At 36.7% G+C, this 16,764-nt stretch overlaps 1 protein-coding gene across 2 annotated transcripts; it reads right to left on the reverse strand.

Annotated features, from left to right (window-relative positions):
• Positions 1-473: 473 nt before the first annotated feature.
• LOC128982421 (uncharacterized) lies at positions 474-16,214 on the reverse strand. 2 transcript variants are annotated; one of them, XM_054401378.1, is made up of 7 exons: positions 16,101-16,214; positions 13,153-13,280; positions 10,871-10,981; positions 8,622-8,709; positions 7,710-7,834; positions 5,348-5,506; positions 474-1,683 (listed from the first exon to the last, which is right to left on the reverse strand). In XM_054401378.1, the coding sequence occupies exons 2-7, from the start codon at positions 13,275-13,277 to the stop codon at positions 1,650-1,652; spliced, it is 642 nt and encodes a 213-aa protein (XP_054257353.1). In that variant the 5' UTR covers positions 13,278-13,280; positions 16,101-16,214; the 3' UTR covers positions 474-1,649. The 2 variants fall into 2 exon arrangements, with proteins under 2 accessions (XP_054257353.1, XP_054257352.1); XM_054401377.1 differs by lacking the exon at positions 16,101-16,214 and adding an exon at positions 15,885-16,070.
• Between the last annotated feature and the right edge of the window lie 550 nt (positions 16,215-16,764).

Genomic DNA, 16,764 nt, shown 5'->3' on the forward strand with positions numbered 1-16,764 from the left:
ACCCATTATTTTGAACTACTTTTTTATACTGGACTCAATGCCGCAATCCGTTTTTGGTTATCAAGCTTACTTGATGAAATAATAAAATACTCTTATTTAAAATTTCAATATTTCAAAATCCAAAGATGCAAATGAAAAACGGATTGCGGCATTGAGTTCAGCATAAAAAAGTAGTTCAAAATGATGGGTCACAACACCACCTTCATATTTAAATTAATTGATCACATTTCAAAATGGCGGATCCAAGATGGCGGCTGAAAAAACTACATCCGTCATAACCAAGTGAAAATATGACAACAATGAATGGTGGTGTATACTTATCTTTATCTAGCACTATTTCGAGATTATGGGCTTAGTTTGTTAATGCACAATGTTAAAATGGGCTAAAAATAAAGTTATAAAGATTCCTCACAACTTTAGAACGGATCAAGATTTTTAAAAACTAATTGCGGCATTGCAATCAGCGTAAAATTCTAGTTTGAAATAATGGGTCACAACCCTACCTTTACATTTGAAAAAAAAAACTTTGTACAGTAGACTCTCGCTCATCCGGACTAATGTGGCGGACGTCCGGTCCGGATTACGAAAAATCCGGACTATTGAGAGGCGAGCAAATACACAGTACTGTATATAGACGTTTTTTCAATTTTGTTCCAGATCCACAGTAATGATAGCCGGGCATAGCACTTCCACCATCGGTCGAATTTTGTTCCAGGTCCACAGTAATTATAGCTCGGGCATATGCACTTCCACCGGTAATAATTTTTTCGGCCGAATTTTGTTCCAGGTCCACAGTAATTATAGCCCGGGCATATGCACTTCCACCGGTAATAATATTTTGGCCGAAATTTGTTCCAGGTCCACAGTAATTGTAGTCCGGGCGTATGCACTTCCACCGGTAATAATTTTTTCGGCCGAATTTTGTTCCAGGTCCACAGTAATTATAGCCCGGGCATATGCACTTCCACCGGTAATAATTTTTTCGGCTGAATTTTGTTCCAGGTCCACAGTAATTGTAGTCCGGGCATATGCACTTCCACCAGTAATAATTTTTTCGGCCGAATTTTGTTCCAGGTCCACAGTAATGATAGCCCAGGCATATGCACTTCCACCGGTAATAATTCATACCGAGTTTTTTCATTATTCGAGGTAGTCTACTGTACTGAGCCACTAAAAAAAATCACGATTGCCGATCCGGACTACCGGGAGTCCGGACAAGGCCGATCCGGATGAGCGAGAGTCTACTGTATCCAATATGGCGGATCCAAGATGGCGGCCAAAAATGTATACCCAGTCAAAATGAAGTACTTACTACTCAACAATGATCTGGCATGGTCCGGAGATGATATCTTAAGAAATGTAGAAAAAAGTAGGAGGGGAACTCATTTAAAATTCACCCTGTATAGGCATTTTTACTATAAAAACAAATGTAATCCCAGCTATGCACCTGGTTGGTATAGATATAATTGCGATAGGTTAAATTTAAACCCTATATTTTTCCCTTGATAGGAGCCCAACATTTGCTTATGTTACAACTAATATAACATTACCAGAAGCGACATTACCGGTACTTGATATGAAATAACTTAAGTAAAAAAATCTAATTCTTACTTAGCAAAAATACTATTAGTTGTCATATGCCCGGCGATCTATAGTTCCATTTCTGTATTTGAACTGGAAAACCTGCACAAAACATAACAAAAGATACAATTAGTTTTTTTACAAATGATAACATACATACCATATGCAATTACAAGGTTTAACCTTGCAGTACAGGTCTTATGGGAGATAGTCATGCTACTAACATTACTGAAAACATTGTGCTTATTTTTGTGTGGATTGTATCAACTGTCCTCACAACTCTTGTGAAGGAGCTAAAGAACAGTTTAATTATTACTGTAACTTTATGTTTTTGTTTTTAGAGATTGGTAGTTTGACTTAATGATTTGGATTTTGATTTTGGTATGGTAAAAATTATAATAGATGTAAAAAAGTGTAAGATAAAATAAATGGTTACGGGTGATTTGCACAACCAATGTTTTCGGACAACCAGTGTCGCTGAAACTCCCATTTTAAATGCAAGGTGTATGGACGCTTTGTACTGCACGACATCGATTATAAAATCTTTGAGACAATGACGTACAGTGTGGTGCATACTTTAAGCTGAAAATGAATACAAGGCAAACAATATGGAGTATAGGCAGAACAAAAGATTATAAACAAACAAACAAATGATCAAAAAAGTTCTGTTCATTATTTTTGAAAAGAAATTGGAGTTATTTTTAAAAAGAAAGCCATAAAAAACACAAACTAAATCTGACTACTTTTTTCATAAAAATTATGTATCATAATACATCATTTTAATTTGTGAATTTTTTTTACTGACCAAGATGGTGGATTAAGTGTTAAGTAAACTGTACCTTTAACCTTACAATCAGTGAAAAAAGGCATTCAGGGATTACATCAGTTATATGAACGGCTCAGTTAAGTTTAAGTATTTTAACTGAGGACAGTCTATGATTCCATCGGGACATGTAAAATTTTGCTTTTTTATAAATCGTGATAGGAATTTTTTCGTAGTAATTCCTTCAATAATATAAACTTATCATAACCAAAATGTACTTCAAACCATACTTCCATAGTGAATATGGAAAGGCCTTTGAGTTTCGATAAAGTGTGTACAAGGACAAGATTAGCTAGATTTGAGCCTAAACTCAGGCCCAATCCACACAGAACGGACGTCAGGCGGAGACGTGGCGTGTACAATGCACACAGAAGGGACGGTACAGTGGTGAGAAAACTTGTATGTAGACTAGACGCTTTGGTTTTTGCTTATTTCTTTAGTTATTTATGTCAATTGAATTAGTTATTTATGTCAATTGAATTAGTTATTTATGTCAATTGAATTAGTTATTTATGTCAATTGAATTAGTTATTTATGTCAAATGAAATGAGTTATTTCTGTCACTTAATTAGAACGACTGTGAAATGTTGAAACAAACATTTTAACAAAAGTTTAACAAACAAGGGTATTGTTGAACTTCCTCACAAAATCTGATATTAAATTTAATGTCGTCTCACATTGTGAAAAGAAGAAGAAACAACTCACAATTACTCTAAACACAAAACAAGGTTGGCAAGTACAATATTTGCAGTCCGAACAACGGGCGCGCTACGGACATGCCACTTCCGATATGCCACGAGGGACGGCGAAGCGACGTGGCGGTGGCGGGAGGGCGGCCGCCAATTTGTTTACATGGAGAGGTGAGGAAGGGACATATGTCCTTGCCTCGTCCGTGCCACGTCTCCGCCCAACGTCCGTTCTGTGTGACTTGGGCCTCAGATCCACAAGTCTCACACTCTAGACTTGTAGTATCACTGTATATTGATTGAGCGTATGGTACAAGTTAGCAACCACATGTAATTTAGATCATTAATAGCAATGTAATCTATGTTAATTCTTTGAAATCTAATTTTATTTATGATAAATAAATAAAAGAAACAAGACCTGTACTGACATCTAGCTTTCTAATCCAATTTAGTGCTGCTTCATCTAAGTTGTGGAATTTAGTTGCTTGTCCTGATAATACATGTAAAAAACATAATTTTGATTTGTATGGGAGCAACAATCAGGTGTACAGTGTGTCCTGGTAATGACCTTTCCACAAATGGTATATGAACTGTTACCTAACTCTGTTTACCTCACTCAATCCTACACATTAGACTAATGAGATACAGTACTAACTCTGGTGTGATCATGGTGTTGAGGAGTTGTTATTCATGTTGTCCACATCAGTTACCTCAAGAAACATTATACTAATGAGATACTTACTCTGGTGTGATCATGGTGTTGAGATCAGGTGTTGAGGAGTTGTTATTCATGTTGTCCACATCAGTTACCTCAAGAAACATTATACTAATGAGATACTTACTCTGGTGTGATCATGGTGTTGAGATCAGGTGTTAAGGAGTTGTTATTCATGTTGTCCACATCATCCTAGCCCGATCAGTTACCTCAAGACACATTATACTAATGAGATACTCACTCTGGTGTGTTCATGGTGTTGAGATCAGGTGTTAAGGAGTTGTTATTCATGCTGTCCACATCAGTTACCTCAAGACACATTATACTAATGAGATACTCACTCTGGTGTGATCATGGTGTTGAGATCAGGTGTTGAGGAGTTGTTATTCATGCTGTCCACATCAGTTACCTCAAGACACATTATACTAATGAGATACTCACTCTGGTGTGATCATAGTGTTGAGATCAGGTGTTAAGGAGTTGTTATTCATGTTGTCCACATCAGTTACCTCAAGACACATTATACTAATGAGATACTCACTCTGGTGTGTTCATGGTGTTGAGATCAGGTGTTAAGGAGTTGTTATTCATGCTGTCCACATCAGTTACCTCAAGACACTTTATACTAATGAGATACTCACTCTGGTGTGATCATGGTGTTGAGGAGTTGTTACTCATGTAGTCCACATCATCCTAGCCCGATCAGTTACCTCAAGACACATTATACTAATGAGATACTCACTCTGGTGTGTTCATGGTGTTGAGATCAGGTGTTAAGGAGTTGTTATTCATGTTGTCCACATCAGTTACCTCAAGACACATTATACTAATGAGATACTCACTCTGGTGTGATCATAGTGTTGAGATCAGGTGTTAAGGAGTTGTTATTCATGTTGTCTACATCAGTTACCTCAAGACACATTATACTAATGAGATACTCACTCTGGTGTGTTCATGGTGTTGAAATCAGGTGTTAAGGAGTTGTTATTCATGCTGTCCACATCAGTTACCTCAAGACACATTATACTAATGAGATACTCACTCTGGTGTGATCATGGTGTTGAGATCAGGTGTTGAGGAGTTGTTATTCATGTTGTCCACATCAGTTACCTCAAGACACATTATACTAATGAGATACTCACTCTGGTGTGTTCATGGTGTTGAGATCAGGTGTTAAGGAGTTGTTATTCATGCTGTCCACATCAGTTACCTCAAGACACATTATACTAATGAGATACTCACTCTGGTGTGATCATGGTATTGAGATCAGGTGTTAAGGAGTTGTTATTCATGTTGTCCACATCAGTTACCTCAAGACACATTATACTAATGAGATACTCACTCTGGTGTGATCATGGTATTGAGATCAGGTGTTAAGGAGTTGTTATTCATGTTGTCCACATCAGTTACCTCAAGACACATTATACTAATGAGATACTCACTCTGGTGTGATCATCGTGTTGAGATCAGGTGTTAAGGAGTTGTTATTCATGTTGTCCACATCAGTTACCTCAAGACACATTATACTAATGAGATACTCACTCTGGTGTGATCATGGTGTTGAGATCAGGTGTTGAGGAGTTGTTATTCATGTTGTCCACCTCATTGTCTTCATCACTACTGCGAATGCTAGACATGATTTGAGATGGGATGTTGCCCACAGGTGGCTTCCACAGGACCAATGCTTTCGTTGGTGGATCCCTACACAAATCAAGGTAAACTTCAAATGTTCATTAGGTAACCCTTAATTTCTCTACATATTAAGCAGGAAACCCACTAGTCCGACACTCTCTAATCTGATCTGATCCGACCACTCTCCGACGACTTCCATCAAAATTACTTTGCAAGGCTTTAAATGGACTGTAACCCACTAGTCTGACGCTCTCCGCTCTGATCAGTACTGATCCGATACCTTCCGGCGATATTGCTCTCTGGGGCATTGTTGTCGGACATCGGATCCGATTTATATCCAGTCTGCGTGCACCAGGCCTAGTTTCTGTGTGCACTGTCTAGCTTCGTGTGTAACATGAGTGTAGACAAACTTTTGATGGAAGCAGTTTGGGAGTATCCCTTTCTTTATGCAGTAGGTGATAAAAGCAGCCTTAAAATATTCTAATACTTTCAGTGATGCAAGTTCAAGAGATTCGAGTGGTGATTGGTTCTTAAATCTTGGACCAACTATTATAGAAAAAGATAATGTGAATAAAGAACCATCGGATAGACAAATAATGACTTTGACTACTCCAGCAGTCAAAATTAACAAAAAAAAAAAAAACATGGAACATCTCATTTCTTGTCGGTTACTGACACAGCCCGTCGGACCAATGGGTTATTGCCTTAAAAAGTGCGGAAGGCGTCGGACCCAGTTGGAGACCCAAAGGAGCAGATCGGATCGGAGAGCTTTGGACTAATGGGTTTCCTCCTTTAACCTGTGTTGTCAGTAGCTACCTCGGTATTATAATGAGACTATGGATTAATGGTTATTTCTGTTGTTTTTTGCCTCCTGATCACAAATATTAATTAATCTAGAGGTTAAAATACCTTTAATCCGTCAATGTGATTAAAAAAACAACAAAGTAAAACAGCTGGTTTGCCCTAACCACAACAGCTGAGTTATTAATAATTTTTTAAATGATTAACAATGATAATTTAGTAACAATTTAGAAAGGATCAGATGAGCATACGTGACCTTTGAAGACGTCTGCCCAAAAGTTCCAGTGTATTGCCACCCAGTCACTGGATGCTCATTTTCAGTAACTTACATTAATGATCTGATATCAGATAGCAGAAATAAACACAGTTTAGTATTTTTTTAAAGGTAGATAAAGAAGATAGTACTGTTTCAGGTTTAATTTACATAAAATTCAAGGACTTTCAATTGATTCTCTCTTATGTCACCAATTGTACACCTTTAATCCAATTGGATTATTTTTTAATCCAATTGGATACCTGTAATCCGTTTGCCGCTCATCGGTGACATTGATCACATTGACGGATTAAAGGTATTTTAACCTCTAGATTAATTAATGGTTAGAATATTGTGGATATGCACCTAACAATTTATCAGTATAATTCATCAGTATAAGTTAATATTTCATTATTGTACTAGCTCTTGCTCAATCTCTATTTACTCTAGCTCTTGCTATGTTCATTGCAAGAGCATCCAAGTACTCTGTTTTATCTTCAAATAATAATATTAGGTGTCTGCGGGCCAGACATTTTTATTACATGTCAAAAAATTGTTGCCTTCGGGCACCTCAAGATAAAATCAGGCCAGGTCAAAATCAGGTTGTTTTGAAAAGCATTGATTTTAAAGAATATTTTCTATACTATATAACGACTTTTTTTAATGACGCCGCGGCAAAATCAATAATCCACATAGTTAATACTTATAGTTAATACAACAAGAAATTGAAAATTTACTAAATTGTCTTTGTTCACAACAAAAACATGAGTGTTCCATGTAGTTGGAGTGTGAAATCAAGGGAATCTTCAGCGATCGTGGAGGAATCGTGAATGACTTTTAGGTTTGTGGCGAAATAGTCTTCATCTTCCACGATTGCTGAGACATCACCTACCGCGATTACGGACAAAAATTGTGATTTTTTTATTACACAATCTTCCCAGACGCTTTTGGAGATCGTGAAAATAAAAGCTCGGTTTAAAAATCGAGCCCCCTAACAAATTTTCATGTTTCAAGAGAAAAATATTCCATTGAGGCAACAAAGGATACCCTTTCCCAGGCCGAGGCACCCGACCACTGCCGTGTCCAGTAATGAATACAGTACTGATGGGTTATAGGCCTACGGCCCTTCCAAACCAGTTATCCTCTAATTAATACATAATACTGAAGACGGACAAAGTATGAGAAATAGAACATTACCAAGAGGTTAAGTTTCCTTACCGCTTTGGAAACAGAGATTCGGGTAACAGAGGTTGCTGAAGTGATTGAGTCAGACTTTGCACTTCCTTACTTAGCACCAGAGTGGGCAGAGCACAATCACTGTTTTCTAATCCATCTGCAAAGCTCTGAAAACAAATTTAGGATGTGATTAACAGGAATTTTAAATAAATAAAAGGTAAAAGAATGTTTTCTTTAATTCCAACTTAAACTTTCCTTGGTTGAAAATGCTGTCAGTGACACTGAAATATTCAAAATTTTCTGTATACATTGGAATCCCTTTGATATCCAGCCTCGGTTTATTCGGCCACTTCTCAGAAGTTGAAATCGAAAGGTATATCCTACGGCTTTATTTAACATTTATTTATGTCATCTGAATTCATTAATTGATGTTACCACATTTTTCCATTAATACATTTTCTATTGATTTTACAAACATATGTGTAATTTCTAACAAATAGGCTAATCACAAAAAAAACCTAAACAGGGTTTTGGTCTGATGGTGACCGGATGTGACAACTGTGTACAGCTGGTGAAACGTAAGCTGGCACGTGGGCCTAGCACAAGCAGTGTTGGTGGGGGAGGGTGGAAGTAAGTAAAAGACTGGAACACAAACATTTCCGCTGACTAACAGGATTGGTTTTCAAGTTTCACATACTTTCGCGCCTTTAGGTGTGTCGCAAGGACAGTTGACGGATCCCGCATGACAGCACACAATTCTTTTGAAATAGGCTGGTAGCGATCGGTCAAGTGCCAGCTTTACGAGTCACCAGAGGACAGGTAGGATATTGATGAACATTATTTTGTGTGTTATATTCTTGATGACAATCTGAAAGCTTGTGTAGTTAAGAATCAGGTTTTAGCACTGTACCAAACATTAAAAAAAACATGAAAAACCTTAAAAAACAAACTAACCTTTTCACCGACATAATTATTGCTTATATGCATATTTTTCAACTGAGCAGCCATTTTTTCTTCAGTGATATGCATTTTTGCAGGATTACTAAAACAAAAAAAGGAATTTTATAGCAAACCATAAACCAAGAGTAATTATTAATCTTATTTATATCTAGGTAGGCCTACATAAAACTTTATACATAATCACAAAGTATTTTTAAATGCAATATCCAATAACCTAAATTAACATATACAGCCGACTTCCTCTTGTCTGGATTCAGATGGTGCAGAAGCAGAAGACCTTGGAAATGAGTCGCACAGGTGGCTTCAGCAGAAATCAACACGATTAAAGGTGTCTATTTATTTCCGACCTTAAGTATAAACAAATAAAATTTGTTCAGTTTATGATTGTCTTTGCTCTGCATCTCCGTGTACTGTTTTCTATTGATTAGGTCCCTGCGTGTTTCAGTTATTTTAAAATTTAATTGATATCTTTTTAAAAGTTTATCTGCTCAATTATTTTAAAAGTTTATCTGCTCAATTACATTGTAGTTGCTACAGGCCTAAGTCAAAGTATTTAATTTATCAATACCGTAATGCTCTCAAAAGGGAAAAATGGAAGCACAACACAGTAAAGATACTACAGACTTAATATTTTACGGTATTTAGATAAGACATAATCAGTAAAAATAGTATTTGTAAGGAGTTTAATGTAGAGGAAAGTAAAGTTTACAATTGGTGACATAAGAGAGAATCAATTGAAAGTCCTTGAATTTTATGTAAATTAAACCTGAAACAGTACTATCTTCTTTATCTACCTTTAAAAAAATACTAAACTGTGTTTATTTCTGCTATCTGATATCAGATCATTAATGTAAGTTACTGAAAATGAGCATCCAGTGACTGGGTGGCAATACACTGGAACTTTTGGGCAGACGTCTTCAAAGGTCACGTATGCTCATCTGATCCTTTCTAAATTGTTACTAAATTATCATTGTTAATCATTTAAAAAATTATTAATAACTCAGCTGTTGTGGTTAGGGCAAACCAGATGTTTTACTTTGTTGTAACAATTTACAAAGGATCAGATGATAAATAAACATTAACAATTAAAAGCCAGTAAAGAAATTATTAATTATTTAAAATGTTAATAACTCAGCTGTTTGTTGTCCGATCCTTAAGATCTAGGTGTCATTTGATTTGGCATTAAATTTCCTAAATTTTGTTATAGTGGTGTTTTTTTTTTAGCTCTAGTGGTTTTCATGTAATTCGAGGTCAAAGAATTCAAGTCAACGTAGTGAAATTTCGCTTGCTTGTGTATTACATTGACATTTACAAATGTGTCAAATTTAAAGTTTATACCTCAATTCAAACTCGAGTTATAAGGTTATTTACAAAAAAAACACATACAGACAGACAGCCGGAAAACGAGGCTCCGGCGACCCATGTTTATAATGTAAAATATTCTTGTATTAACCCAAGGAACAATCATGTGAATTTTTTCGAGAGAGTTCACAAACACCCTGTATGTAAATAAATTCTATAAGGTAAATAAGAATATACTATGTCAAATAGGCCCTGCTCTTGATAATGGAAATAGTAGGTTTCAGTACATTTTACATTGCCTTGATGTAATAACTTGATCTATCATGTTTCCATCTAGTATAATTTTATTCCTACATCAAGAATACTCTAAATTTTGGAATAGTTTGGGTGTTCATCAAAAGGTTTGTGTATGCTCATGTTACTAAGATTAGACTTTTTCTTACTTTTTTCCAAAGAAGCTTTTTAGATTTAGTCCAACTAAAGTTAGAGCCTTAATACTCGAGGTAGCCTGGCAACGTTACCAGCAACGTAGCTACACTTTGGCGACCGGTTGGCTACTGAGCCCCGTCGCCACTCTGGTCACAACTGGCTATAAGATTGGAAACATTCTGGCTACTAGGTTTGATAGGCTACGTTGCCAGCTACTGTCGCTGGCTATGACGCTATTCTACCTTGTGTAGTGAGGGTCTTAGTGTTTGAAGTAGAGAGCTAAAAATGTACTTTCCTAATAACATTTTTTGTTGTCCTAGGATGCTAGGCCTGAATTGTTTTTCACATTTCTTCAGGCTAGACCTAGGGGTTACGGCATTATCACTTAGATAAAATCCATTGGTGACTTGGCGGGGATCGAACCCAGGACCTCAGGGACTGAAGTCCTGCGCTCTAACCACTATGCCAACTCGCTCCCCATCCTAATAAAATAAAAACTATGTATAACTTACGGACAAAAATCAAAATTATATTTTCTTTTAACGCAGAATGTCCTTGGCCTTGGGATTTCCTGAGATTTCTGATGGAGGAAAGACATTTCGGGGAGGCGTGGTTCGCCAAACCTAAAACAGATCAGTTTGTCAGGGAGCTGAAAATTTGTTACCTAAATCAAGTAGGCCTAAATCAGGTTTTTACAATCAGACCAATTGCAAAACATCACAATCTTTTAAACATTCGTGCATTTAAATCTTATTTAAACTCTTAACCAATCTGATGGCCAAACTTTTTTATTCAGTAAGATAAAGATAATTTCTTTGTAAAGATCAAAGGCTATTGCAACAAACTTTGCCGAAGCTCGATATACCGCTCAAGTTAGTGTAATTGATGGGCTGTTGGCGATGTTAGCAATGACTCCGAGAACATTAAAGATTCTAGCGTTGACTTTGCAAATGTCAGCAATGCTATCAATGTTGCCACGAGCTTTGGCGATGTTAGGAATATTGCCTGAAATTTCCTAGGAAAGGTTATGATGTTGCGAACGTCCACAAAGCTAGCGGTGGGGAAGGGGGATCTGGCGATGATACCACAAACATTAGGGAAGATAGTAATATAACCGCAAAAATTAGTTGTGTCTTTGCCAACTAAGAGTAGCTTTTAAAACACTAACATTTTGCAACAACATTGTCATCGTCTCCTTAACTGAGGCGACTTTATCCTCTAACACATACGCTGCAACATCATCATCATCTAGATCGAGTTGCGGCTACAAAGTCCCAACACCTTTTGCGAGCGCAACTACACCAAAGACAACCTCGATGGTCATAATTTTGCCATCAGAACTTTGATAAATCTTACATTTTATAAATCTTCTATTCTGAATTCCTACCAGGGGCGGCTCCAGAGGGCCTACCCAAAATTTGGGTTAATATTATAAAATTATAATTAGGCCTAAATAAAGAAATTATATTTAATAAGGAAAGATAGGTACTTGCAATTGTCAAGTGAGTTATACTAGCTACGAGTGATTTAGTAAAAATTTTAAACTGCGTTAGTTTATGTTTATGCTCCTGACTGGCCAATGGCGACTGCTCGACGCTCGTTCGTCGTACTGCGTACTGTACTCGCTGTTGATGGTGTCTGAGTCTGACGCCAGACTGCTCCCGCTCTCGCACTCACACAAAACAACACACTGACTACAGAGACACGCAGCCGCTGCCCGCCATCAAACTTAAGGGCTACAATGACGGGGAGGAGACTACACAGTTTGGGAGTGTTATCTATTGAAAAGGAAGCAAGTTTAGAACTTCTAAACAACCCTGATCCTGTAATTGATGAATTTGCTTCTCAGAAAGGCAGAAGATTGCAGTTTGTAATGAAATAAACAGTTCGTTTGAATAATGATCACACAAATTATTTACTTATCAGGCGAGCTGAATTCTGAACTGAGTGTTATTATTATGTTGTATAATTAATTTTGATTAAAATATTATTAATGCTAGTAAGATATGTGACTGTTATATGCAATAAATGTTTTCTGTAAAAACCACCGTTTTTCAGCTATCATAGTGTATTTCTCTAAATATTTTTTAAACTAACAAAATTGGCATCCATTCATAACGATAAACTAAATATTAAATGCAATTTTCAAACCATTTAAAAAACGTAGATACTAATAAAATATATAAAATCCAATGTATGTTTGTCCTTTATGGACTCCGAAACCGCTCGACGGATGGTAATGAAACTTTCAGGCATTATTAAGCATTATTCAAGGATGGTTTGTGTGAAGTTTGGTGCAGATCCGTCAAAAGGGCTCCGCAATAACTTATTAACAAACATATCTCAATAATTCCCAATCCCAAAGCAATAATGAAATATACAAATTTACTAATTTTTTCTAAGTACCTTTTGATAGTGGACCTTAAAATGTGATTTTTTACAATTAACATTTTTTATACAACTAAAAAATCTCTTAATTATGTCTCTAAATGGCCTAAAAACTCGATTTTACAGGTCTAATTTTCACAAATTTTCCCCGGACCCCCCCTTTTCCTGGGGGGTATTCCATACCCCCCAGACCCCCCGGACTTGTCCCTGTGTTTGGCCTACCCAAAAAAATATTCCTGGAGCCGCCCCTGATTCCTACTTATCTACACAGCTATTGGTCTCAGTTAGTTCGGAATAGCAGGATTCTACTGTGTACATTCAAAATTTGTGATTTTGGTATTTAATTAAAACTCGGTTTTTAGATTTGTTGCACATTGCAACATTTAAGCTTATTAAGTGGTTATACCTGACAAGTTGAGGAGGGTTTTCCATAGTCCATGACATAGAGCTACTCATCCATGGAAGCATGCTGGATTTGCTAGGATCTGCACTAACGGAGTCATCTATGTGATAGGTCCATTGATTAGCCATCCCCTAAAAAAAATTAATATTGAATTAGGATTCTGACATATTTTGATGAGTAGTTTAGGCCTAAAGTATACGGTAAATAATAGACGATGGATATATAATGAAATAGAATATAACTTTATTGTCACAATAAATGTACATTTCCAATGTTCCAGCACAGCTGGGGAAACAGGTGTGACATTGTCAATATTCTTAGAAATGAATAAGTAATATTAAAAATAGGTTCAGACATAATATAAATTATCTTTATGGATCATTGTCATTTAAATAATCAGTTATGGAGTAATACAAAATAGGAAAAAACAGAAAAAAGATAAGCGTTAAGCGTTTTTAAATTTTGAGATTTCTTGAATTCTCTTTATTCTGGCAGGTAGATTATTGTAAAGTTTTAAACTCATATAAAAAAAGGATTTTCAAATAAACAGAGGCGGTGTCTTGGGTATTGAAAGTCATTTTAAACCGGGTTGGATAGACATGTTCAAATTGGTTTATTTTGTATGATTCTAAATTTTGTTTGAGTACTAAAGTTTTGAATAATAAAGAGTAAATCTTTACTATTGGTTAAGAGAGGCTGATATTTAAGCCATGATCAGTTATTAAAAGCCCGTCAGGGATAGCTTAGCCCAATTTAAAGCAGGTAAAAATTTCTATGGAAAGATTGCCATTTTTATACCTTAAAAGACTAACATATGCTGAAAAATAGATATAAATGTCTAAACACAGACATAACATGATTTGGTCATCCACCCCTGAGCTTCGTGTTCTGTCAATTTTATTTATTCATTCACGGCAATGCACATTTTACATTAGAGTACATTAGAATACAATTTGCAAGAAGAATTTTGGCAAATTTAAGTCAAGTTACATTATGAGGTAGGCTAGAATTTTTTACCACAGAGTTGTAATAACCATTCTTATGTCAGTGACATATGCCTTAAGTTAGCTGCCTTTAAATATTTTAGACTGGGATTTATAAGTTACACTGTGAAAAAATCACATTTATTCACAGTCGGTAAGTGGCTCTGGGGAGTGGGAATTTTTGGTAGGGGTTTTTCCCTAATTCCTGTATTTCCCCTAATTTTGGGGTAAAGTCCAAACCTCGTAAGCTCCCTATTTTTGTGACAAGGAATTCAATGGAACCATCGCCTCCCCATACAACCCCTTTTTTTTACTTAGCCTGCATGGGGAGAAATGCCCCCTAAAAATATTATTTTTTTCATTTATGATGGATTAATTATATTTTCCTCAATACAAATAGGCCTACACCACTTTTGTACCATTTATCTTACCCCTCTCTGTTAGGGGACAAACCCCCCTTTTTCCTACATGTATATGGATCTGGGAAGTTGGTATGTTGCAATGCTGCAGGGGGACTGAAACTATTTGTACAAGTCTAAATCGGACTATGATCATAGTCTAACACGCTAGGGATAGAAGGACAGATGTATCCGGCTTATGAGGCAATGGGAGTACGGGGAGTATGGGAGGGAATGGATTGCTATAAGTAACTAAACTAGATGTGGTAGGCCTAGGAAGTGCAACCCTAGACAAGCTTGGTGTCACTAGACTCACAGCTTGTATAAAGCCTAGACTAAAATGGGACTCTATACATTCATTCTTTACTGTAACACGTTCGGCTGCGCGATGGCCGTCCGCTGCCAGGAGCGCGGACAGCTAATGCACTGCGTGGACGAGTGCGCCAAAATTTTTGAGCTCAGTTTCATCCATGAGGAGAGGCATTTTTATACTGCGTCCCAGTCGTTGTGGACATAGTTTTACAAAAACTTAACTTAATAGATAGCAGCACTAAATAAAACTACTAGCTGGCCCTCAGTATTGCCAAATGGAGGGAAAAACCAGGGGTGAAGCACCCGGATACACCATCAAAACATACCGCAAATAAGGAATAAAGAAAAATATTTAAATTAGGTTCCCTCCACAATGCTACAGTACATTCAGTATTGTTATTTCAATCCATATCATTAAATGTCTAACATGCTATGACAGACGTGAAGATGAACAACTACAACAAACACGAAAATAAAGCCCTGTAGAAAATATGAATATTGGCGGTAACCTCAACCAACACGAAATTAAAACCCACTAAGTTACCTCAACATACACGCTCATTCACAATATGCGTTTCCTCCTTAATAGCTAGACGAAATATAGGTTTATCGCATTACAATGTCCATGACAAATGTCTCCGATCGAAGGCACGCGCACCCGGACAGGGATGGTGATGTCTCCGATCAGAGCCATGCTGCAGTAAATTACCTGTACAAGTTCACAGGTAGGTCTAAGCCTAGATCGTAGAGTTTCTTTTCTCAAGACATAACTTAGGTACCTTTACAAATTATGTAGGCCTAGTATTGTGGTCCTAATCATATAGTTTTGTATCACCTAGACTACACTTAGGTTGGAGTTCTAGTATAAGTGTTGTTAACTAAAACTGTTAACATGTTGTTACTATGTTACAAAAGTAGACCTACTTTCTTTTGACTAACCCATTGGTAGACTTAAAAACAAACAAGCTTGTTATATTCTACGTACCATAACAGTAAGAGCCTACTTGATATTAAATAGTCTACCTAAAACTATTATTGTTACCTGCTTTAAAAACCCAACTAAAGATTTCAATTCAGCAACTCAGCTTGACTGAAGTTAGAGAGAATGATCCATGTTGTTTAGGACATAAGTTACCTGCAGCACTAGCACTAGACAAAATAAAGCATTAGCAGACCAAAAGTAGGTAAGCAGCCGCTGTACGTACTTATTGTACAGACAGACAGACTAAACAAACAAATAAACAAGACCAAGACAAACCTTAAAAACTGAAGTAAAGGTTTGGGTTTGATCCTTGAGAGGAAAATGGTTCAACAAGCAAGCTTAGCAAGCCAAGCAGAAGCACTAAGCTGTTAGCAGACAGTTTGTTTTGTTTACTCTAGATGTTTCTGTTTCTGTTCTGGCATAGTTGACATAGAGTAATGGATGGTTTTTTCTTCTTTGGCCAAGGGTGTTGCGCTGTATTCTCATGAAGCTTCAGTGCTCGTCTTCAATCACGAATAAAAATGTTCGTATTACCTATGTTATTGATTAAATGCGGATATAATTTCATCATAGTATCCAAGTAAAATATAAAATAAGCTAAAACTATTGTTATTCAGCCCTGTTCCAATAATTTAATGTCCCTACCCTTCTCTCTCTCTTCATAATGGAATCCGCATAACTTGAAAAGAAGAATCTAGAATTACGAAATGTTCATAACTAATAGTCTGGTCCATGATTACAATACAAAAAGAGCGAACAATCCATATGTACCTAAAATAAATTCTACCTTGGCAAGCATGAGTCACGAAGATGGTACGGAAGAAACTCTCAATGGTAGCCTACACTTAAGTGGTGTCTAGCCCTAGTCGCTGGTGTGTGGTGTCTAGGGAAAAGTCCAACGTCCCCCTCCCCTCGAACACATACTTCAACGCTCGCGGTA

This window comes from Macrosteles quadrilineatus, unplaced genomic scaffold (assembly GCF_028750875.1).
Source record: "Macrosteles quadrilineatus isolate MER2022 unplaced genomic scaffold, UCM_ALF_1.0 Scaffold_302__1_contigs__length_110123, whole genome shotgun sequence".
Lineage (NCBI taxonomy): Eukaryota > Metazoa > Arthropoda > Insecta > Hemiptera > Cicadellidae > Macrosteles > Macrosteles quadrilineatus.

Coding starts and splice junctions, on each gene's coding strand:
- LOC128982421 (XM_054401378.1), bottom strand. CDS start 13,277: ATGGCTAATCAATGGACCTATCACATAGATGACTCCGTTAGTGCAGAT. Junction 7,835..8,621: donor ATAATTATGTCGGTGAAAAG/GTTAGTTTGTTT, acceptor ATTTGTTTTCAG/AGCTTTGCAGATGGATTAGA. Junction 1,684..5,347: donor AACACCATGATCACACCAGA/GTGAGTATCTCA, acceptor TGTTTTGTGCAG/GTTTTCCAGTTCAAATACAG.